The 23,997-nt window shown below is 41.4% G+C and overlaps 1 protein-coding gene and 1 long non-coding RNA gene across 5 annotated transcripts; both read left to right on the forward strand.

Moving 5' to 3' along the window:
• The first annotated feature begins 1,364 nt into the window (after nucleotides 1-1,364).
• On the forward strand, nucleotides 1,365-23,510 carry dedd1 (death effector domain-containing 1). 3 transcript variants are annotated; one of them, XM_017706074.2, is made up of 6 exons: nucleotides 1,365-1,464; nucleotides 3,092-3,597; nucleotides 4,020-4,133; nucleotides 5,717-5,845; nucleotides 19,266-19,657; nucleotides 22,488-23,510. In XM_017706074.2, the coding sequence occupies exons 2-5, from the start codon at nucleotides 3,138-3,140 to the stop codon at nucleotides 19,649-19,651; spliced, it is 1,089 nt and encodes a 362-aa protein (XP_017561563.1). In that variant the 5' UTR covers nucleotides 1,365-1,464; nucleotides 3,092-3,137; the 3' UTR covers nucleotides 19,652-19,657; nucleotides 22,488-23,510. The 3 variants fall into 3 exon arrangements, with proteins under 3 accessions (XP_017561563.1, XP_017561564.1, XP_037393106.1); XM_017706075.2 differs by lacking the exon at nucleotides 1,365-1,464 and adding an exon at nucleotides 1,496-1,565; XM_037537209.1 differs by lacking the exon at nucleotides 1,365-1,464 and adding an exon at nucleotides 1,640-1,756.
• Nucleotides 5,852-17,309, forward strand: LOC108432323. Of its 2 annotated transcripts, XR_005130112.1 has the most exons (4): nucleotides 5,852-6,314; nucleotides 9,431-9,531; nucleotides 11,012-13,588; nucleotides 15,925-17,309. It is a non-coding gene; the product is annotated as an uncharacterized LOC108432323 (long non-coding RNA). The 2 variants fall into 2 exon arrangements; XR_005130111.1 differs by lacking the exons at nucleotides 5,852-6,314; nucleotides 9,431-9,531 and having other exon boundaries at nucleotides 10,075-13,588.
• Nucleotides 23,511-23,997: the final 487 nt, after the last annotated feature.

The following is a 23,997-nucleotide window of genomic DNA, read 5'->3' on the forward strand; positions in this document are numbered from 1 at the left end:
GCTACTAAGTCACTAAGTCAGACACTATGTCACAAATATTAGATCAAATCTCGTGATTATAAGATGCAAAGTAATAATTATGACATAGTAAGTAATAATAATACGACACAAGTTATAAGAGATCATTTCCCCATTGTGGGACTAATAAAGCATTATCTTATCTTAGAATTATGACATAATAAGTCATAGTTAACAGATGGTAAGTCATAAATATAGGGTCAGATCTCATTATTGTGAGATACTAAGTCACAATTATGTCGTAATTATGAGATCACGTCTCATTTTTATCAGATACTGAGTCTTAACTATGACACGGAGGATGTTATGAGACACTACATCACAAATATGAGATCAAATCTCGTGATTATAAGATACAAAGTAATAATTATGACATGGTAAGTCATAATTATGAGACAGTAAGTTATAATTATAGAATCAAAACTCTTTATTGTGAGATACCAAGTCATAATTATGAGAATTTAAGTCATGATTATGAGATCGCATCTCATTGTTATCAGATACTGAGCCTTAACAATGACACAGCCATTATTATGAGATATTAAGTCACAAATATGGGATTATTATGAGATGCTAAGTCATAATGAGGAGAAAGTAAGTCATTATTATTATGACTTACTAAATGGCTATGTATTTTTTCCTGACCTCACAAAAGCTCTTTTGACTCAATAGACACAAATTCCCAAAGGCACACTCCAAAATCTTGCGGAAAGCTCTCTGTTGAGAGCGGCTGTTATATATGCAAAGACCTCCATAACAATGCCAGTGATTTTTGAATGGGATGTCCAAGAGGGCCATGTAGGTGTGGTGTTCATTGTCCACATACTTCTGGCCACATAGTGCACATGCACAGTGTTCTAAGGCAAAGTAGGACCAAAAGAAATCTTTTGCCAGATTAACCACTTTAATCTTGTCAGGAAATGAGTTTCTCAGTATTAAACCATTTCACATCAAACAAATCTGAATGACTTTACATCTCAGTGATTGAATTGTGCAAAAAAAAAGTTAAATTCCTCTTTAATAAAACAAATTCAATCTTTTTCAGTGACTTTTTTCCATTATATGGTATTAAATAAAAACGACAAAAATGCTTCAGGGGTGTCACATTAAATAAAACACAGTTTAATTAACCCAATTTGATATTTTAACTTCAATATTATAGATTTGATATTATATCTCTTACAGTAGAAAAGTTATGCTGTTGTGTTGTGTAGGAGCGTTTATCTTGCCTGGCGACGCAGGACGACACGTGATTGGTCGGTCTGCGCCAAACGTCACGAAACAGGCTCAAGGCGCAACGTGGTTGGTCGGTTTGTGCTACACGTCACGGTATGGGTGGAGGGCGCACGGTGATTGGCCGCTCTGTGTTATTCTTCTGTACGCTCAGCTGTGGAGTAGAGAGGCTTCGAGAAAGCTGACTGTGGGCGTCCGTTTTCTTTGAGCCAAGTAAGTCTGTTAAATTGACGTCTGAACCACTTTTACCTCGGTTGTTAGAGTTTATAGGTTTGATATGACTGCGCGGAACTGAAATAAAGCTGCATTTTGAGGTATTTACACGCCTCTCTCGCTTGTTAAGATTCGTGTTTTGGTTGCTAAGCTACTCCAGCAGTACAGTCGCCTGACGGGACCGAGGTGTCAAGCTCGGTTAGCCGAGTTAACGGCCTTCTTCGTGTAACCTCGGTCTCCTAACTAACTAACAAACATCTGCCATCGTTTTATTTCCATTAATAAATATCCGGTAAGTTACAAACAATGAGATAACGATCATTTATCGACACTTATTTAAACGGTATCGCCGACTAACCGACAAAACTCGTCGACGTTTCGTCTCTCTGCTCTTTTTTACTCCGAATTCCTGAGATTTCTGAAAGCGGCGACGCATCTCCAGCTAAAAATATCGCGAAATGTCGACAATTCCTTGCTAAAAACATGAAGATACGAATTGAAAACGTCTTCGTATCACATAAGAGCGGATTACTCTCGTGGGTAGTGGTAAATTCGCGAAGAAAACTGGCTGAAATTGCAGCTGCGGATTCCAACTTTCCGTTCCACCTTAAACAGTGCAGCACTCGCGCTGTAGCTCTAGCGGCCGCGGGGCGCTAGAATGAGACGGCTGCGCTGTTTAAGGTGGAACGGGGGAATTCGAACCAGAAGATGGCGAGTACGAAGCTGGCTTCAGCTTCTGGTTGTAGTGGTTGTGTGAATATTTTGGATACCCTACGGAGCTGCGTTGGGTTAAGGTTAGCGGTTGAAAGTTCTTCCAGTGGTTTTGCTTTCTGCATTTTTTGGTCAGCATGTTTATAACTAACCTTATTTGTTCGTCCATAATAACGGACTTATGTGTAATTAATGTTATGAGGATGTACCCAGTGCTGTTATGATGAGATGAGCCCCCCCCCCAAACGTGACATTACGTAACGTGTACACGTGTTTCGGAGCAGTGACGTAACCTACATTTCGCATCGGCAGGGCGTGTTGGGACAAGTCTTACGATGTTTTGCTGGCTTGTTTTGACCTTTGTTTGCCACCCGTGTCTGTGTACTCAGCAATGTTAGCCGCACTGTGTACTCAGATAGAAATCTAACAAGCATGGTTTTCTAGCAAGATGATTCTTTAAAGGGGAATGCCACCGATTTTTCAAAATTTCTGCAATTTTCAATTCTGTCCTTGAGATTTAAGCAGTCGTTCAGAGTGGTTTGACATGAAATGGTTCGTTTGTAGAGACTCGGCTCTCTTTACAGTGGTGGTGATGGGAACCAGGGCTCACCATGTCAGCAGCACAGATATAACCATTTTATTTACCGTCCAAAACCACCAGTAAACCTACACGTGCCTTTTTAGTTTTTATATTAAATCTCTGACTCGGCAAGTTTCTCTAGGGCAAAGCATTTAGTGTCGGCCAACTCTGAATGGCTTTGTTTACATCTCAGCAGTTAAATTATGTTGAATGTTTCGAAAAATCGGTGGAATTCCCCTTTAAGGTAGTTAGTAACCTACAGCTCCTCCACATCCAACAGCTCATCTTTTCATGTGTAATGTCTAACCAATCAAAATGGCTTTGTCTCTGTTGCAGAAACGTTTGTCCTTCTGAAGAAGGTTGTTTTGGTAGCCAGCTGATCATGGCAACGGTGCACTGCCCAAGGGATTCCCTGCATTGGGAAGAGACTGACTGCCTGAGCTACTATGACATGCTGTCTCTTCACGAGGTCTTCGAAATCGTGGGTTCCCAGTTGACGGAGGCAGATGTCAAAGTGCTGTCTTTCCTTCTTGATGAGGCCTATCCCACCAGACACCCTCTTGATCCAGAGGGATGGACTGAGGACGTCCCTCCGGACTCTGATTTGCCCGTGAACTCTCCTTGCCCACGTCTCCTGGAGGCCTGGCGCAGGATACGCCCTCGAGGAGAGCCGTTTCTCTCCTCCAATCGCCACAGGCCTGAAAGCGGCGTGGAGCTGCTGCTGGAGCTGGAGAGACGTGGCTTTTTGCACGAAGGAAACATGGAACCTCTGCTGCAGCTTCTTCGAATTCTTACGCGGCACGACCTCTTGCCTTTTGTCTCCAGCAAGAAAAGAAGAACAGGTGAGGACTAGGATCTTCCTTACAGACATTAATGGTGTATGAAACATTATACGAGATGTTGGCCTCATAGTTTCCTCCCCTTACATCAAAATCATATCGCTGATCATATGGCTGCTTGTTATGGCGAATGCATTGCCGACACGATTAATGTAGCATGTTTAAAAATCAGTCTGACCTAAATAATTCACTCTTTTTGTGGAGTGCACGAATGCCTTTATTCATCAGAACACCCACAGCAGCGCTCATCCGGAGCCGTGACTGGTCAGGATCCTCACAGTAAAAACACTGTGGTTGGTTAGAGGCCTTATTTGCATATTGCAGCAAACCGTTTATTGTCTAGTTAATATTACAGTGCACAGTTTGTGTCGGGTGCTGCTATTTGTGGCCTATTCTGATCACAGATGTTTTGATCTTCCTCTTAGTGTCACCCGATCGAGAACCGGAGAACTATGCAAGAAGTGCAGGACCCACACATACAAGTTCACACACAGATCTGGTGTCTCTGGAAAACACACAGGCATCTCAGTGGAGGACAGGTGAGTTGAGATAGAGGTTAAGCTCAGTTTAAAGGTGTTTTTGTTCAGAAATGGACTTAAAGTGTGCAAAAGCACTGAAGAAGGTGGCGATTCGGCCACAGGTTTTGGAGTGTTCGAGTTAATTATAGTAACAGTTATAAAATATATACTCATTTTTGTGGCCAAAAAACCCCAAATAACTGTGATTTGTTCCGTTTTTTGCCTTTATTCTGATGTATCTTTAAAGAGTCCCTCCATTTATTCGTTGTGTTTTATGTTTATGAATCTGAGTCATACCAAAAGCACCAAATTCACTTGTCTGGTGGCAAAATAATGATGACCGAGTGCCTTGTCAATCTCAGCCGTTTATAAGTGATGCCTCCTGCATCAAACGAAGGAAAAACTCTCCTATAACTCCTCAGAACAGACCTGCGGAGAGAAAGGTGATGGCAGTAATTTAGTCAGAATTAATAGGCTAAGAGGTGTTTGCAAGTCGCACCTTTTCACACGTTGTTAAGACACACGCCATCCCGATCATCTGGTGGGTGGAGCTTAGTTCTTCATACCTGAAGCTGAAAAGCTTTTGGGTTAAACTCTATGGAAGCTCTGAGAGAGGTAAATGCTATTTGGGTGACTGTATTTTCTAACTCTCATTCTAATATTGTTTTCGAGTGCCACCTTGCCACTTGCAACCGAGTTACAGGGGTAGTCGTTGAAATCTTCCTCTGTGAAATGAGACTCTAAAATAAAAAGAGCATCACTTCATTAAGAGCTACCAGCGCTGCTCTGTAGGCGACCCTGCCCTTCTGCAGTGACAGCAGAGGAGGGGAAAGTTCAGCTTGCGCTTCAGGCGTCGGTGCTGCTACTATTTAAGGTGGAGCGGGAAATTTGGCTGGACATCAGCACCTTATTCGCCATTTTTTATGCTTGTTATGAGGAAAATGACAATAATACTGTGAAACAACATTAAATTAAGATACTAAGATAATACAGTGGATATTTTCTTTTTTTTTTTAACAGAGAAAATTCTCACATTTGTGGGTTTCTTTGGTCTTTTGTGCTCCATCTTGCCCCCTTTTTTAAAATTGTTTTCTCATAACACTCGGTTTGGAGTGTGACTCTGAAAAACCTCGGTTTGGAGGGCCATGTAGAACTAACACTTCACCCCACCCCTCTGTCTTAACAACAGACAGGACACCCCACCCCTAGGCGTGAATGCGCAAACCGGAGGGCTAAGGGTAAGCGGAAGGGGCGAGGAGTGAAATGAGAGCGCATCTGACCAAGCTTGCTGGTTTGTGTGAGGCATGTGGCAAAAGACATATTTCAGCTCCTTAATGACCTCATTCTTCAGGATAAAACGTCCATACAGCAAAGCTCATCGCCTTTGGAACATTTTTGCTCATTGCAGGACACGACAGACTACTATGAACTGTAGAAAGGGCGTCACGACTTCAGAGATTTATAACTGCAGATAAGGGAGGCGGGCTCTGCAATCCTCAATTGTGGTGACATTTCAGATTCGATGCACTGAATCGTTCCCTAAAGACTCCTGAAGAACGGGAAGTGCTCACAGCGTGAGGTGTTTCTGTGTTTCTGATGATCAGGTGTTGGCTCAGCTGTTGCTGCAAACGCTCCCTGCAGAAGGAAGCGGGGCAGAGGGCGTGGCCGAGCCAGACGGTCCAGGACCACGCCCCAAGTCGTCCCTCAGTCTCCACCAAACAAAGTGACCTGTGGTAAGACCACCTTTACCTTAATTTCTCCATTTATTTCTCTCTCTACACCTTTTCTGTTGTCTGTCTCTGCCCTCGCCCGTGCTTCCTCTCTTCCTCGCTACTCACCTCTGCTCTGTTTCACCACAGTTTAGATTCAGTCAGCCGTTCATCTGACCCATCCGACCCATCTCTGGTCTACTGATGTCTCACCAGATGTGTAGACAAATGCTAAATGCAGTCCCTCCCTAGATGAGAATGTCACGCTCATGCCGTTCCCATCTCACCCTGTAGAGCGCACTCTGATGTTACTGTTTTTGAGCCTTTGCGCTCTCACCACTTTACCTAGTAGCAAAATGAAAGTGGATCTTCCATCAAGGGCCAATGGAAAGGCGTGCTTTTGGTTGAAGAGCATGTGCAGATCATGCAGTCATCAAAGCAACACGGTGCAGATGTTTCTCAGAGGCTTCATCATGTGGAATTCTGATCACATGTAAGACTGGCAGACTCAGTCATGCTATGATTTACTAATTATGACAATGATTAATCAAAGAATCTGTTTTTAAAAGAGACTAGTCAATAAAAACGGACTGGACATAAACCAGCTATAGTAGAGGTCTGCACAGGGGATCCACCCACTCCTTCAGCAGTTCACGCCTCTCCCACAATCAGCACAGTGTGTCCCACTCCCGCCTGCAGCCTGACCCCACGGTCACACTGGCAGAGATGCAGCGCAACAAAGCAGCCGGAGGTCATTTATTTTCAATGAGTGCTGGTAAATTCTGGCCACAGGAGGCAGTGCGAACACTGGCGATGCGACAAAAGTTAAGCGGAGTATAACTGCAAATAAGGAGCGAAGCGTCGTGGCGATTGCAAATAAGAATATAGCGTTCAGCAGCATAATACGTGCTTTATCTCCGCCGCTGTGACGGAGTGTGCTTTGGTTTTTTTTTTTAACTAGATAATTGTGTCTATCAAAGATGGAATAATGGCAGCGGTGCGTTTGCTGCAGATAGACGGTATTCACAAAGGCCAAATGCTGTTTTCCTCAGACACAGAGATTAAATAAAAATAAGCACACGGGCGATTTCACTCCAGGATTTTTTATTTTAGCAGGAATGCATCTGATTTGTGCTTGGTATGAACGAAACCATGGCGAACCGCGTTCAGTTGGAGTTCAGAAACGCTCACAAGCGATCAGCCATCAGCGATTTGGGTGACAAGTGGCGAAAAGTCACTGCCGGTGTGAACACAGGGTAATGGTTTTGGTCCGCTCCCGCCCGCAGTCCCGTATAGCTGGTTTCCATCTGCGTCACTCGGGACTGAAAATGACCGTCTCATGTCGGACTCGCTTTTAGTTTAGTTGGGTGTTCTTGCTGTGACGTTTTATGAGAGAGTGCTACCACAGCTGTGGCCGTCTGACCATCTCTGTCGCTTAGATAAATGCAGTTGGCATTTTGCTTATGTCGTTGGTTCTTTCACAGCTATTCAGTTTATTCTTTTTTTTTTGTCATTTTGGGGTTAGAAATGATTCATATGTGCCGTAAATTTGTGATTAAATTGTGCATTCGTTTGCGGGATCTCTCTACATGTATGTGGTGTCCCTCTTCCTCCCGCACTGAGCTGCTTAACTGTCTGCTCCTGTGCATGCTGCTTAAAAATAGCCCTGCACTGCAAGATAGCGTGGTGGATCCCCCCAGACTGCAGATCTATATTTCATAGCTTTTGAAAGACTCAATACAGTACTGGAGAAAAAAAAAGCCGTCAGAAGACTTAATTAAAGGACATTTTGCCATATAGTGTTTTTTATATATACTCTATATTAACACATAACACTGGGTGTGTCCACTAATTAGCCTGCCAACTAACCATTGGAGATTTGTTGAGAAGGTAGATTTATTATTATTAGTTTTATTCATTTTAATCAAGAAATTGACTGTTCCAATGACGCGTCTAATAAGGGAGTGGGTGGGCTTCTTAGTGCTTGGTCACTCATGTTTCTGAAGCCATTAAACGAATATCCTGAGTCAAGTCGCCAAACGATTGACCAAACAATACACTAGTGTCCATATTAATGCACTGCCTGTAACTCCTGCTCACTTTGAACCTTCCCTGGGTGCAAGCTGTCGCTACAAACAGACTCCTTCACCTGGGTGAATGAGAGCGGTCAGTCGTCAGCAGAAAACCTGCTGAAGTCTCCTGAAATCTCCCCGCCCCCTTTTACAAAGAGCGATCGATATCCTGTCTGTCAGGCTTTCGTTGGAGCTCTGCGATATTTTTTTGGCACAAGGTTTGCACTTCAGCTGCTAAGTCTGTAGACCCAAACGCATTAATCAGACTCTGCGCTGAGGATTATCTTGATTATTCTAATTAGGTTTTCATCTAAGCTCGATGTGACGTGACCATCTTACGTTTAGAAGTCCTGCGTTTCCAAGAGGAGGGTCAGAGTCAGATGGTGGAGCTCATTTTGTGTTGTTAATCTGCTGTATGACTCTTATTCTGAGTGATTTTGGAACTTGCTTGCAGCTCGAGCAGCACAAAATGAAACATTATTATGATAAAATAAGATTAAAACCTCAGGGTACTATGTATATACTTTGTGTGGCCATGAATGTTAGTAAAAAATGAGATTTATGCAGAACATAACTGCGACAGTGTTGTCAGCCAATGGCAGTTACAGTGATATACAGTAGTATAGCTGCCCTTGTTAGTTTGATGAGAGCATTTGGCGAATGAATGCGTACACGGGAGTGAGACTGTTAGCTTCAACTGATTTCTAGGTTAGTTTTTAGCCGTTCAGTTTCAGTGAGTATCACTAACTCCTCAGGCTTAATTGTTACTGGTCCAGATTTAAGTAATAGAACTTCTAACGCAGTGATTTTGAGTGGGCTGCCACTTTAACCTGTTCAACTCCTCGGGACCACCGGTGGCTCCAAAACGCACTCATGTTCTTCATAACGTTCATATTCCATGAGCTCCATTCAGAAGCTGGGCGTCGTGTGAGGCTGTAGCTCTTCTCTCCAGTCTAATAGGCGGTGATGTCATTTTAAACCCTTATAATAAAAGAAGCTGAACTTTGTTTTTCTACTGAAAGTCGACCCGTTTTTCCCCAAATCTGGGCTCTAAACTATAAACAGACGGCGTCTCTTCAGCGATCTGCTCTGGAAACATCACTTTTAGAAAACAACATAAAGAGCGTCGGAGATTTTTGGCTTTCAGCAGTAAATCGTAAGCGTATAGTGATGTGTGGAGACCATAAAACACGTTCTGTTAGTTTGCGGGGGGCTTTTAACCAAAAATAAATAAATAAATAAACAAAAATGTACATTTATTTCATGCAGTTACTGAAAAATTTGCTGTATGATTTGGTCACGAAAAGTCAGATGGAAAGGCCAAAATATACCCTGGAGAATAAAAGAGGTTGAACATGCCAGTCAAACATAAAGGTGCGCTTAGTGACTGGTTTGCTTCAGAGAGCAACTCTCAGTGTTGGGTAACTTCACCTGGCAGTATATTAAAGACATGACAAGCTGTCCGTGCTTTTGCATGCTCACGTTTAACTTTGAACATGTCAGACCTGCTCATGGTTCATATTTTCTGTTCAAACAGCCTGAAAAGGTGATTAATGGGTAACGGAATGAGTAAGAGAGGATGCCTCGCCAGCATTACAGAGTGCTGCTAAGTTTATAGAGGCTGCTGTGCCGCACCAGGTAAACAAACTACGTCATTTATTAGAGCAACTGTGGGAGCTGAAAGGTAACATGAGTTGTGTGATGATAAAGGTCCACTAAGTTGAATGAACGTATGGATATGGGTTAAAATTGGCTGCTGTCTGGAAATAACTAAGTATAGAAATTACCATTGTAACAAGAAATGAATGGCTCTGGTGATTTGGTGCGTTTCCTAAAAAGCAGTTAGAGTGTAAATGCATTAGATGTGTTATTCAAGTCAAATGCGACTAAACTCCCATGTACATGAAAACACAATCACACCATTTCATTTTATAGTAAATGAGTTTGGGCTGGTTTATGTTTATGAACAGACGCCTACAGATCAACATAGTAAAGGAGCTCATCTGTGACCCTGAGTTTAAAGCCAGTTTTTATTCAACTCAAGTTGAATTAAGTTAATTACTCTTTTAGTACTTTTACTTTGATACTTAAGTACATTTGTAGGCAAATACTTTAGTACTTTTACTCAAGTGGAGGTCTAAAGGGAGGAACTTCTACTTTTACTGGAGTGATATTGTACCTTGGGGGTCTCGACTTTAACTCAAGTACATGGTTTGTGTTCTTCGTCCACCTCTGCCTTAGGTTTACATCACGTCTTCTTCTGTGAGTTTATTGGCTGGTTGGAAAGCAGAAGGAGTTTCCCCATTATTTGATTACTCAAGCGCATATAAGCGCATTGATCGGATTGCAGACCAAATCTGGTTTTCTGCAGCGATCAGGTGATTAAGTGCATGTGAACGCACTCACTGATTAATTGTGAACCTCTATGAAGTCTATATATGAAGTTAAAACGTATTACTTAGTGGACCTTTAACTGGTTTACAGCCTGAAGATTTAAAACGTATGTAGATTACTTTGGTGTAATCAGTGTGTTTTGTGTTTTTTTTTCCCTTTCAACTCTGCACTCCTCTGTGTGTGTTTGTGTTTCTCGTTGTCGATACCCGCCTCCTTTCCATTTGTCTAGTCTAGTATAGGGATGGGCACGAGCAATCGACTGAGTCGTTGTTGCGGAACTCCCTGTTTGACGAGCAAAACGTTTCTTGAAATTCGCAAAATTAATTTAATGTTGTTTGAGATGAAACGAGGAAAAACTCCTAATACAGTCACACCTGAATCTCGCCCGAGTTATAGATGAAACTTGGCATGGCAGCGTTGCTAAAAGAGTCGGATAGGTCTGCATCGGACTGTCCGATTTACCTTTAACTCCACAAAATGACTCAAAGTGCCCATCACTTGTATAATTTCCGAAAGGTAACACCTTCATTTTGCACAGTCACATCATCTTTTCTGCTGCTTCATTCTCTCTTCCTCTCTCTCCCCCCCTCTCTCTCTCTTTATAATGCATAATATAAATAGCATAAGATACTGAATGAAATGCATTGGTTGAAAATGAAAGTGATGATGATGATGATGGCCATTGAGACTGAGTTGCACCAGCCTTCATGCTTCTACCTCATAGGTCCATTTCCATTGTAGAGCCCAGCTCCACTCCTCTGTAACTAAACCTACTGAAGCCCACTGGCCTGCCGTCAGTGTTTGTCTTCTGCAGTAATACAGATGAGATGCCCCGTCTCGTCCTGTCCCCCGTCATATCCTCACAGCCACCAGTACTGATCAGTCCATTCCCTCGAAACTTCAAGGGTCCGCCAAATGGGAGCAGTGCTTAATATGGATTTTTCAGCTCCTTATAAAGGTAGAAATCCTTTTCTGTAAGTATTGAAACAGTTGTTTGCCACATTGTGGGTTATGAAAGAAACCATGCATATGAAGCACTTACTCCGTACCGTTTTACGCCGGGTATTTTTGTAAATGCTGATTGTTTTGGATGGGTGGCGTATTCAAGCGGTGGAAACTCCTCACAGTCCTTCAGTTCAGTTACAGTTCTTTAGGAACATCCATGATTTGGAGCGTCCACAATTTGATTGTCCTGGTATGATGCAGAGTTATTTTTAAATATGGACTAAATACAAAAAAAATAGTTTAATGTTTAAGATCCTAACATTATAAAATGGGTGCAGTTGAATCGGCGGTTTAGATCAATGCACTGGTTTCTTTAGTAGGGATAACAGAAGGTCGCCGGTTCGATCCCCAGAGCCGACAGCACATGACTGAGGTGTCCTTGAGCAAGACCCCTAACCCCCAACTGCTCCCTGGGCGCTGAGGATTGGGCTGCCCACCACTCTGGGCAAGTGTGCTCACTGCCCCCTAGAGTGTGTGTGTGCGCTCACTAGTGTGTATGTGGTGTTTCACTGCACGGATGGGTTAAATGCGGAGGTGAAATTTCCCCGTTGTGGGACTAATAAGGGCTTCTTAATCTTTATGTGACTAATAAACAGATATTCGTTTAATTTCTGAAAAGGGGGAAAAAAAGACCAATAAATAAAAGACCGACTTCGGCCGAAATGAATGTACAGCTGTAAGCTTGCCTTTTTAGGTGACCGCACTGCCAACCCTACAAGGAAACGGTGCCATTCAGATGAACTAACTAGTTACACTACAGGTAGCCAGTACAGCGTTGGAGCCTTTCATCTTCAGTGGACGACGTGCCAACATTTTACTTGGTCAGGAAAATATATTTTCATGTTTTCTGGCCGTAGCCACCTCTGATTACTCGATCAGGTCCTTAAAAACATGTTACTGACAAAACTCTGATAATAAGGCTTTCATTATTTATTGTAGCAAATACTTGTACTTACATGCAATTCAAGCATTTTAAAGTTCTGTTAGGAATTAAAATGGCCTTTTCACCTAATTGCTGACCTGCCAGCTTACGGACATGACTTAATGTGGCAACAAGCAGTCAAACTAGTTTTATTAACTCGTTCAAAGTATTTATTTAGATTGAGTAAAACTTGTAAATGTACTTGTTTTCACATTAAGTCATGTTTTTGGTTGAACTCATTTTTTTTTCCTGTGATGAAACCCAGAGAGTGGTTGCAGTGCTGGATTACTTGCCCCTCAAATGACTCATTGCTTGAATGCCTGAACGCATCCCTAATTTTTACCACATACTCAGGCCGGGCAATATGACGGTGTCTATTGTTATTGTGATAAAGTACATGACAGTATGTCACGCGTCATTGTGGCTATTCTAAGCACTTGCACCCTGAAGCCTTATTACAAAGAGAGCATCGTTAGTCCTGTTTAATTGCATTTAGTGCAGCACAGTTTGTGAGATTGTTAAGTAAAAATAAATTGCGCGTTTTTATAAGTATTATTTCAAATGTGGCTTCTTTTTTTTTTGGCCGTTAAACGTCTGATCGTTTATAAATTTGATAATCCACATTGTAGTTTTGCCGTATCGCCCACTACTGCCTTTAGCATATATTAAACCTTTATGCCTTTGATGCATGAATGCTTTGTTTTCAGTGTCCACTTTGAAGTTGTGCTATCAAAGTCTGTCCCTTTTCTCCGTCCTTCACTAAAACAGGACGGGGTGGAAATTCTGTTATTCCAAAACAATAAAACGTACAGGTAGCGAAAATACCCTGTGATAAAACGGTGACTTTCTATGCTGTTGCTTCATATTCGGCATTGCATATGTAACCCAAACTCACAGAAATGACGATGTGGCTGTGCTGTTCCAGAACTTTCAGAGAAAGCAGTACAAGGAATAATAATAATAATAATAATAATAATAGTAATAAATGAACGCTGCTTATTCAGAAATGGAAATTCAGTATTGCTTTGTGCTTTACACAGTGACTGATAACCCAGGAGCTTGGTTACAAACTAATATACTCAAAACAGTCTCTTCATTTTACACTGCAGTCGTGAATGCCCTTTGAGCTTTGACGTTTTTGCTCCTGAACGTGCTGAAAATGCTGTTTGCTGTGTTGACTCCGCATTTGATTCCAGCAGGTTGACTCAGGAATGGGTAGAAAAAGCAGGAGAATGGATAGAGAGAGAGAAAAGAGAGAGCGCACGCAACACTAAGAGCGTGCGCTGTCCTCTCTGTGCGATCAAACACACTGTCGAGCCAAGTGTGTGCTTTCTCACTCGCTCTCTCCTTCATGATGCCTGGTCCATGCCTAAGGTAAAGAGTTTACCTTCCTCAGTCAGCTAGGAGGAGGGGTGAAAGTGCTTGTTGTTAACGTTCCAGTGTTCAGTTTTAAACCGTCCAGTTACTCAAACCTTCCACCCTGAAAAAAAAAAAAAAAACAAGACGTTTGCTGTGATTTTGTATTGTTAGTAGCCTTGGAGAAACCACTTCATGATACAGGATTCTGGAGAAGTTGTTGGCCTCAGAGTTTCACAGAACTGACTCAAAAAAAACAAAACAAAAAACGAAAAACATGGAAAACTCCTCATATAAGTTTGTTTGGTTATGTACCTTGTGTGTCCGCCGTAATGCTGACCTGATGGGGAGGGGAAAGTGCTCTAAAAGAACTCATCTTATTCAGAGAGAAGCTCTCAAAGACCTCCTGAATGCGTTCCTACGTATTTTTGTCCATTTGAGCTTGAAAACCCGTAAACTTTTTAAACCATGTCGACCAAAACATTGCTAAATCTGCCTGAAGAGGCATCCCAACCTTTCCCATACTTAAAGTGGCCTCTGGCAGTGTCCAGTTTTTTTTCTGTGAGCAGTTCTGAGGAAAATGACCCAACAGTGATACCAAGAACTGTGTTTTTTTTTGCCTACAAATACCATGATGTTGATGATGAAATTGATTTAAGAGATGCTGTGACAGCCCATGTAGCCCCCATGCTTTTTAGGTAGTAGAGTGGCACATTTGAAGCATTTTAGATGGTTTCTAATCTGCCTGACTGTGCAAATGTCAGAGACCACCTTTCGTTTGGTGTCCCGATAAAAGCAGCCATTCAGTACAAGTTACTCGTTTTCAGGAGATGCATCTAATCTTCTCGTAAATAAGATGATCCTTACGTTTCTAAATGTTAAGAAGAGCCATTTTGTCCTTTCTACAAAAATCAAACCGCTTTGGGAGCCACAGTGTTTATGTCCATTTTACCGTCCTTGTTCTAAATATGTCCCTGTGTGTTAATATAGGATAAAAATATAAAGGAAAACGCAGACTTGCTTTGCGTTGCGTTAAGCTTTAGCTCAGCTATAGCTGCTTTTCTCGCATCTCTGGCAGGAAACTTTTCTGCAAAAGTAGAATAATATACGAGGCTGAAGTCGCTTCTCATTCGCCAGCTTCTTGTTCTAATTTTCCCGTTCCACCTTAAATGGTGACTTGAGGCGACAGAACGTAACTTCTGCCCCATTTAAGGTGGAACGGGAGAATTCAAACAAGAATCTGGCTTAACCTTTGCAACTTTTTAGTGTTGGACATTTTTTCGTTGCAGAATAAACGTATCAGGAAACCATCTGGAGAGATTATAAACACAAAAAAGTCCATTCGTCTCCAAATTTTTGAGGTTCATCTTAAATCTCTCTCTTGGCCGTTTCATTAGATACTAGCTGGGCGAGATTGTTATCTGCGTTGCTATGGTGACCAGCAGTCTGCACACCAACCTTCAGGGTTAAAGGGTGAATCAGCAGTTCTGCATTAACTCCAGCGTTTAAGACCTTTTACTGTTAAACTGTGTAAAACTTTTATTGTAAAGGAGGATTATTTTATTATTACCTACTGATTTGATTCTGCTGTGGAGCCAATACAGGGCAGTAAAAGAGCCGCATGTTGACCCCTGATTTAGAGGAAACGGGTCTTCTAACCACCGTGAAAGACCTGGTAAACCACCAAAACTGACCCCATCAGGTAAACGGCATCTAAAGCTTTCATCTCTGAGAGAACAAATTAAGCTCCACTCTTGATTCTGAAACAATCCACAGGTGTTTCTGTCCATCCTTCCACTGTGAAAAGACAACTCGGTGCTGCGTTGGGAGTCCAGATTTCACCATCATTGTATGTGTTTGGGATTGTTTGAACCATGACAAGCAGAAAATACCACCAACCTCTAAGACTGAACTTTGAAAAATGACAATATTCCCACGGATTTCTTTGAAAACCTGAAAGCAGTTTCCCCAAAAAGAAAATAGAAACTAATAAAGGCAAAGTGTGGGCACACTAAATACTGAAAATGTTGAAATGTCTGTGTGATTTTCTGTTGAATATGTCTTGGTTCTTTTCCCCCCTAATGCTGAAAACCGAATAAATTGTACCTAATGGCGGTATTGACTGCAAACGAGATCAATGAAAAGCGGCCTCTGACTTTTGCACAGTACTGTTCTATGTAGAAACACTATAGAAAGAGCTTTTATTGCAAATCACCAACACCACATACAGTTAATGTTGATGAAATTGCCTGCTGTGTGCTTGACGCCAACAAAGGAAGAGCCTTTGGAAAACGTTCATCCCAAACTTGCTTTGTCTCTTTCTCTCTCTCTCTTTCTCTCCTCTTTGTCCACAGTTGAAAAACAGACTGACTCAAGTGTCAGGGACAAAACAAGTTGGCCATCCTCACATACTAAGAGAGGGAGAGAGTGAACTTTAACGAACGAGATTAAGGCCGGTATGGGCCGTTTTGAGAGCGGTTGGTCAGCCTTCTGCTTTCGTTCTCTCTCCGTCCATCTTGGTTTGTTACTCATCAGAAAAGAGGGATGGAAATAGTGTCGAAGCTCTTCGCAAGGAGCGCCTCCGCGTAAAACGATGCTTAAAGGTTCTGCTTTATTGGAAAAAGAAAAGTTGTTTTTATTTTCATTTTATTTGCCATTTTTGTGAAGAACAACAATATGGAAAACATCCAAATAACTTCTCCGCCGTGGGTTGCTGTGATTTTGCTGTAATGCTCTGTACTTTTCGTTGTTTTTAAAGAGTGGATACGTAAACCCATGATAAGACCGAAGCCTCTGTTTGTTCTTGTATTTTGTACCGAGTCCACTCCGGGTCCAGAAATAGAAACCCAATGATTATCAATGGAGAAAAACACCATGTCCTGCCTGCATGATTATAACTGAGGTGCTTTAAAAATGGAACACGATGGAAAGAGCTTTGTTAATGTACCCTTTTAAGTCATCTCTTTGGGAGAACCCAAAAGAAAACGAAAAGAAATATACTATTTTTGTGTTTTTAGTTTGTTTTATTTATTTTTTTTTGTGTGTGTGCAAACCTGCATTGGATTGTCGTATGTCTTGGAAATATATCTTTATATCATTTAAATGATTTGGTTCAAATTAAAATGCTCTGGAAAGCTTGATAATAAATGAAATATCAAAAAGAATGTCTATAGCTGAATAAGCACAAGGGTTACTTTGCACAGATCCATCTAGAACCAGGCAGGTCAGGGATTTCCATTAAAAAAAAAAAACAACTTAAAAAATGTCTCATTGTTAAACGCAACTTTTAGGTAAGAATTTTTAAAGTTTGCCCCAGCAGGCTATAAACTCAATGTTCAAAGCTGATATATGATACAAAAGCTGAAATTTGGACAATGAACAGAACATTTTTGTTTTAAATGAACTGTTTTAAACTTCCCACTCCAGGTTAATTAACCGAAGGTTACTTTTTTATGCTAAAATTATTGTAAAACCCATTTCCTGAGGCATTGCTGACCCTAAGCCTAATAATAATAAATATACATAATTCTCATCCTTTTTTGAAAAGTGATAAATTCTTCCAGTACTAGTTGGTTGCTGTATTATAAGACCCCTGTGTAGTGTTATGAAATTTCTGCAGTCGTCCTTTAAGCACTTGCGCTCATTATAAACTGGTTTGTAACCCTCCGAGGCAAATTTTAAAAATTCATTTCTGAATTTTGTGTGATTGTTTAAATGAAATAAAAAAAAAAAATCATAACTTTGTGGAAATGAGTGTCGTGATCTGCCAGGCTCTAGGTAAGTAGAGTAACTCATATTTATCTGTTGCTCTGTTAACAAGAAAGCTGTACGCTTGTTTGCTTTGAAAATGTTGGAATTCCAAACTGGTGTTCATTCTGCTTTTATCTCAGTTCTGCATGCAGCCTTATTTGATGTCAAAGGAGAATGTGTTGTGTATATAGAACATATAGGCAGCTACAGTTTGACGTTTATTAATCACTTACAGCCTGTAGTAATGGCATTGTGCTAATAATGTCATCATGTACACTGTGTCACTTTTGCTTTTAGTTGCATAAGTGGTTATCTGATTTTTCATAAAAGTAGCCTTTTGAAGATTTTTTCATTTTGTTATGCATTTAAGTTGAGTTAACATTCTTTTGAGTTTAAAGACTGGGGAAAAAAACTAAACTGAAGTTGTAGCCCTGTATAGTTTCTCAACTGTTCTTGGCAGTGGACGAATTTGTACCCACATGCCAATGGAAAGATCACTCTGGTCCCCATAAAATGCCTTTGTTCCCCAAAAAAATAATGTTCCTCTGTCAGCCAAGCAAAGCGGCTTTGGGTTGGGGTAGGGATTTGGTGTGGGACAGTTGGATTTGTGTTGCAGCAATGTTCGGAAGATCGATGGGTCCACTTCATCTTCTGACCTCATGAAATGACATGAAAGGAAAAGACATCACAGCGAAGCTCTGGTTCAGTATGTATCCTCCACTCGTATCTTGCCGTCTCTGTGCCCTGTGCTGTTGCATGACATCAGTTCCTCCTCCTGTTCTCGAAACCACCATGTGGTAGAGCCAACCTTTTAAAACTGCGCCTTATTTTTGACTACTGGTCACTGAAACATGAAACAGTCCATTCAAAGTCAAACCAATTGCTGGCCCAACTTGGAATAGCTGAATTATACATTTTGGAAAGTGGGTCTTAGGCCATCATGGAAATAAAGTACCGCTCACCAGTGTCCGACTTTCATGCCCTACGTTGATTCACATTTCATTGCTTCCTCAAAGCTGAAATAGCCAAAGTGAACCTCCAATAGACTTCAGTTGAGCAGGCTTTAAGATAGGACGTCATTAAGATGGCCTACTATGATTCAAGTGACCTGTATTCATTGAAAGGACGGGAAATGGAAATGAAAGGTGCTTCAAATCCACCATGTTGCCTTATTGAGGACACCCGTCCATGTCCTAAAACAAATTATGACGAGTGTGATTACAGTGGGTCTTCTGCAAGATCCATTGTTAAAATCCCCCAAATTTGGTCAAAAGCTTTTACCTTCTTTCAACTGCGCTCATAGAACTGAAAGCCATGTTCTACTGCTTAGACTTCTCTGAAACAGTGTTGACGAACATTCAATTGAACCCTCATTTGGACCAGTTGAATGTTCCTCTAAGAGCTTTAGTTTCATTCTGGGCCCTCACTGTGAAGTCTGTTGCTGTGGAGCTTGGAATGCTTGATGCCCTTGTCACTTATAGCCAGAACTACCCTGACAAACAAACGTGAACCCAACAAGGCCATTTGTGTTCTCTTTCTTTTGAGCTTTGTGAAACTTGTCATTCCGAATGAAACATCTTAGACGTCTTTTAAGAAAAAGAACCAAATCATAGAATTGTTTGTTGGCATGCGAAGTTTGTGCGCTAAATGACGAAGGTTTCTTTCTTATTTCTCCACCTTTTACCCCCTTTTTTTTTTTCAACTTCACCTTGCTTTAATCACTCCTTGGTTCTCATACCTCTCCGTTCAACACCACTGTTTTCAATTAATCTCACTGCTTCATCTATTGCATTACCCTCTTACCCAAACTGTCTTTCCCTATGTGCTTTCCTTTATTCATCTCTGCTCATCACCCACTGCTTTGCATCACCCTCCGTCTATCCTTATCCATCATTCTTTCCCTCCCTCCCTCCTTTTCTTCCCTCCTCCTCCATCTTCATCGCAGACATCCGGCTACGGGTTCGGGCGGAGTATTCTGAGCATGAGTCGGCCTTGCGGGGGAGAGTTTCATCGGACAAGCAGCATCCTCTGGAGCGGCAATTCGAGCTGTTTAGCCGTGCCAGCATGCTTCTCCGTGCCCGGGACCTCGGCTCCATCGTCTGTGACATAAAGTTCTCAGAGCTGGCAAACCTGGACGCCTTCTGGGCCGACTACCTGAGTGGGGCGCTCCTAGAGGCGCTGAAGGGGGTCTTCATCACGGACTCGCTGAAGAGAGCAGCAGGCCAGGAAGGGGTCAGGCTGTTGGTCAGTGTGGACCAAGATGACTATGAGGAGGGCAGGAAGCTGCTGCTTAGCAACCAGGCACAGAGCAAAGAGTACAGCATAGAATAGAGTTGGGTAAGTAGATGCAGTGGTGGTCAAGGTCTGTCTGCCCCCTTGTGGTTGATTTCTTTTTCAGTCAACTCTCCTGAAAGTGCCTGTAATTGAAATTAGAACTGATACGGTTGTTAATGTCGTCTAAAAAAATATAGCATTTATCAATTCTATATAAAAACAATGCAAATGTGCAAAGCATTTCAAACTGTGTTTAATTGGAAAGACAACACATCAAATGTTGAAACTAAGAAATCTTATTGTTTTTTAGAAAAAATGTCCTTTTGAATTTGATGCCAGCAGTAGTTTCAAAAATATTGGGATGGCGCAACAAGAGACTGGTGAAGTTGTGTAATGCTAAAAAATAAATAAATAAACACCTGGTGGAACATCTCATAAGTAATTAGGTTAACTGGCAACAGATTAGTAACATGCTTGGGCATAAAAAGAGCATTGCAGAGAGGTTTTTCAGAACTAAAGATGGGGAAATCAAGGTGGACAAATAGTGCAACAATTCAAGAATGTTTGTCAATATAAAATAACGGGATTTCGTCATCTACAGCACGTAATTTCATTAAAAGATTCAGAGAATCCAGAGAAATCTCTATTCAAGGACTAGGCCGAAAATAAATTTTGGATAGTCGTGATCTTTGGACCCTGTGGTGGAACCGTATTAAAGCACACAGGTCTGTAGTGGAAATTACTGCTTGGGCTCAGGAACACTTCTAAAAGCCACTGCCTGTGAACACAGCTCATCACTACATCCACAAATGCAAGTTAAAATTTTACCATGCAAAGAAGAAACCATATATAAACAGGACCCAGAAACACTGCCGCCTTCTCTGGGCCAGAGCTTATTTAAAATGGACTGAGGCGAAGTGGAAAAGTGTCCTGTGGTCCGATAAAGTTACATTTGTGCTTCTCATGGACGTCATGTCCTCAGTCATAACCATGTTCTGCATGTATTACAAGTGCATGGCTTCATAGTGAAAGACTCCAGGTGCTAAACTGGCCTGCCTGTTGTCCAGACCTGTCGTCCATTCAAAATATTTGGCACATTGTGAAGAAAAAAAAATGGCAAAGTTGTGGGGCAGCTGAAATGCTGTATTAAAAAGAATGAGAAAACATTTAACTTTCAAAAGTACAGTAATTGGTCTCCTTTTCAGTTCCCAAATACGTACAGAGCGTTGTTAATAGAGAAGGTGATGCAGCACAGGGGGGTAAACATGCCCAGGCACAGTTTTTTAAACCTGCTGGACTGGAATCAAATTCAAAAAGGGAATATATTTTCCTATAAACAATAACAGTTCTGAGAGTTGTTTTGATTAAATAAAGGGTTTAAATGATTTGCACATCTTTGAATTATATTTTTATGTAGATTTTGCACAGCATCCTAACTCTGTTGGAAAGGGAGGGGGGTGGGTTGTAATTTCTCTGAGGTTTGCAAGCAATTTGGACAAAAGGGACAAAATGCGCTCCGTGGTAGTGCCACGTTTTAAAAATATTTATGAAAACATGAAAAATGCTAAGATAAACAGTTAAAGGAGGCACTGGAGGAAAATGAAACGATAGTAAAACAGATTAATAAAATATGATGAAATCATAATAGACGTACTGAATATCCATAACACAGATATGACTAGGCACATAGTGGGCTTATTAACTTTATGCTCCTTATACACACTGGTTGTTTAACATGCTCTTTGATTAATCTACATGTCTTTTATGATGGATTCATTTTTTGGTTCTGTAAGCACTGACAGTGCCTAAAATATACTCAGAAAGCATGTGGTGACCACCACTTATGTCACGTGGGGAGTGACGGACTTTCCGTAGGAGTAAAAGACAAAATTGAACTCTAGGTCCTGCGTTCTCTTATGGGCAGTTTTTAAAGGGCTTGACGAATATTTTTATTTTATTTGTAAATTATTTATTAAATAAACAAAGGCTGAATAAGAAAAACAACAAAGCTTCATCACTCTTAAAAATGATGGTTCTTTAGCAAAGGAAATGGTTCCGTACTCAAAGAACTCATGAAATGGCTCTTCAGGTTGATTTTCTGTTGTTTTTCTGTTGTTTCAGTGTCAAGTAACGATAGAAGAACCCTTTTTTTTTGGTGCTACATAGAACCCTTTTCAAAAAGGTTCTATATAGAACTCTATACAACACATTCTGCCTCTGAAGCACTGTTCGTGGTTCTATGTACTAATTTTTAAAATTAGCTTTGAAAGACCGTCTTTTTTAAGTGTTGGATAACAATCATTTATATTCATAGAAATTGGGTATATGAAGTTAAATGACTTAGTAGTACTTGTGAAAAAACCACAGGTGACTTTGTAGTTAGACTCTAGGTCTTTGCCACAGTTTGAACCTTGGTTTTGCTGCATAAAACGTGCAGCTGTCTCTTTATCAGTGATAATACATAGCAGTTTGAGTCGTGTGGAGTAGGGTGGTTTGGTTTGTAAGGGTCCTTAATTTCATACTTTCCTACCGATCTGTGGACTGGATGGTAAAATACTAAGGATGTTAGTTGTGACTTCTTTAAAGGCAGTGAAAATGAATAGCTGACACAAGGGGGCAGCAGAGATCATCAGCTAATCCCATCTGTGTTGGACGCCTGGTCACTCCGGGCAAGTTTTCCATACGCAAACCCAATCCTACACTAAAAGAGTTTCCGTGGTGGATTCTCCTTGGCGGTGTAATGTACAAGACCCTCAGTCTGTGTGTAAAAAAAGCAGCTCTTGCAGTGATGATTATTCATGGTGTCCACTTCAGTAAACTTGCCCTCAAGTATATTCACAAGCTGTCAGCTCTGCTGTGTACTGATTTCATTCTGTTCATATTTCCTCTCCAGGCCCTGGGTAATTGAAAAGGAACAGGCCATACTGAGACTGAAGGTCAATAGACAGAGGTTTGGATTCACACCTGGCAGAACAGGACACCGGCTCCTTACTGAACAGTGAATCATTCTGCAGTAAATACAAATACAAGAGAGTTTTCTCTGTTCTTGTGGTCAGTTAAAATTTCCACACCACACATTACCTCCATATACATAAGCCGTCTGCAGCTTCCTACGCTGCCAGTAGTTTATGGATTACAGTGTGATATTTGTCTGTTTGATGACGCCACTGAGTAATGTAAAAAGAGTCCCGTGGTTTGAAGTTTATGTTAAACAGTTTGAGTAGATGGACCTTGAGGTTGCTTTAATTCTGTCGCATAAGTGTGTAGATAAGAGGAAGCGGAGGTGAGCTTAAGGATCTTAACCTAGAGAATCCACACTCATCCCCACATGATCACTGATCAACATTTCCACCCTAATCAGGTGAGGTGTCTTCTGCAAACTGTGTGCAGTGTGGTCTCTGTAGCGGGAGACAGCGGGAGAAGTGTAACAGTGGCGTTTCTTTTCTGTTATATAATTAAGGACCATACAGGGCTTAAATTTTGCCTGCTGATCACCAGCGTTCCAAGGCCCAAGACCAAAAGGATTCGGAGACGAATAGAACCGTCTATGGGAGAAAACTGTTAAAAAGCAAATGACAAGCACGGTCACTCGAACCGACGAAACAGAAGAGCTTGTCGTCTTCTTGACCTTATGTCACTACCACACTGGGCCTTTATAGGATTTCTTTTTTTTAGAAATATATGGGTGAATACATATTTGCTACCTTTGTATTGTTTAAACAGATGTCCAGAAAAATGGTAGATAGCCATTCTGTCTTCAGGAAGGACGCGTGTCTGACGATTGTCTCCTACTCTTTTTTTTTTTTTTTTTTTTTTTCCTCTACGTTTTTGTTTAATGTGCTAATTTAATTAACGCATGTGTGGACATTTCAGTTTGCGTCCAAACTTGATTCACAATAAAATAATATTGAACATGCTTGTGTTTTTCTTGATGACGATCAGCCCCTTTCACCTGCCTAGTGATGCACCAGTGTCCACATGACTGCCTAAAGATCGCTTGAAATGGAGAAGCTCTAGGCAGTGAGGTTCCTTAGATCTACCTGAATAGCCCTGAGGGGCACAATGCTACAATACAGAGATCTTCGTCTGGAGGACTGCGGATGCCGAGACCCTCAAGGACTCTTTCGGAAGAATGTGAATCTGCTCAAGTGGTGCCTGTTCTAAGGCTACCTTTACTACTATTGGAAAAGCCTGCTGCTTGGTTAGATAGCTCTCAAACCCATTTCCTCACGCTGCTTGATCTGGTGGTGCACAGGGGGATCTCACTCAGAGCAAACCTAATGATTGCAACAGTTAAAAGAAACTCCAGCCACCAGCTAAGGGAATTCTGTGGGGGGGGGGGGGGGGGTTGGGATGAGACCTCAGTCTCTTCAATCCAACATTCCTGCACAGGTCTAGAACCA

This window comes from Pygocentrus nattereri, chromosome 3, assembly GCF_015220715.1.
Source record: "Pygocentrus nattereri isolate fPygNat1 chromosome 3, fPygNat1.pri, whole genome shotgun sequence".
NCBI lineage: Eukaryota > Metazoa > Chordata > Actinopteri > Characiformes > Serrasalmidae > Pygocentrus > Pygocentrus nattereri.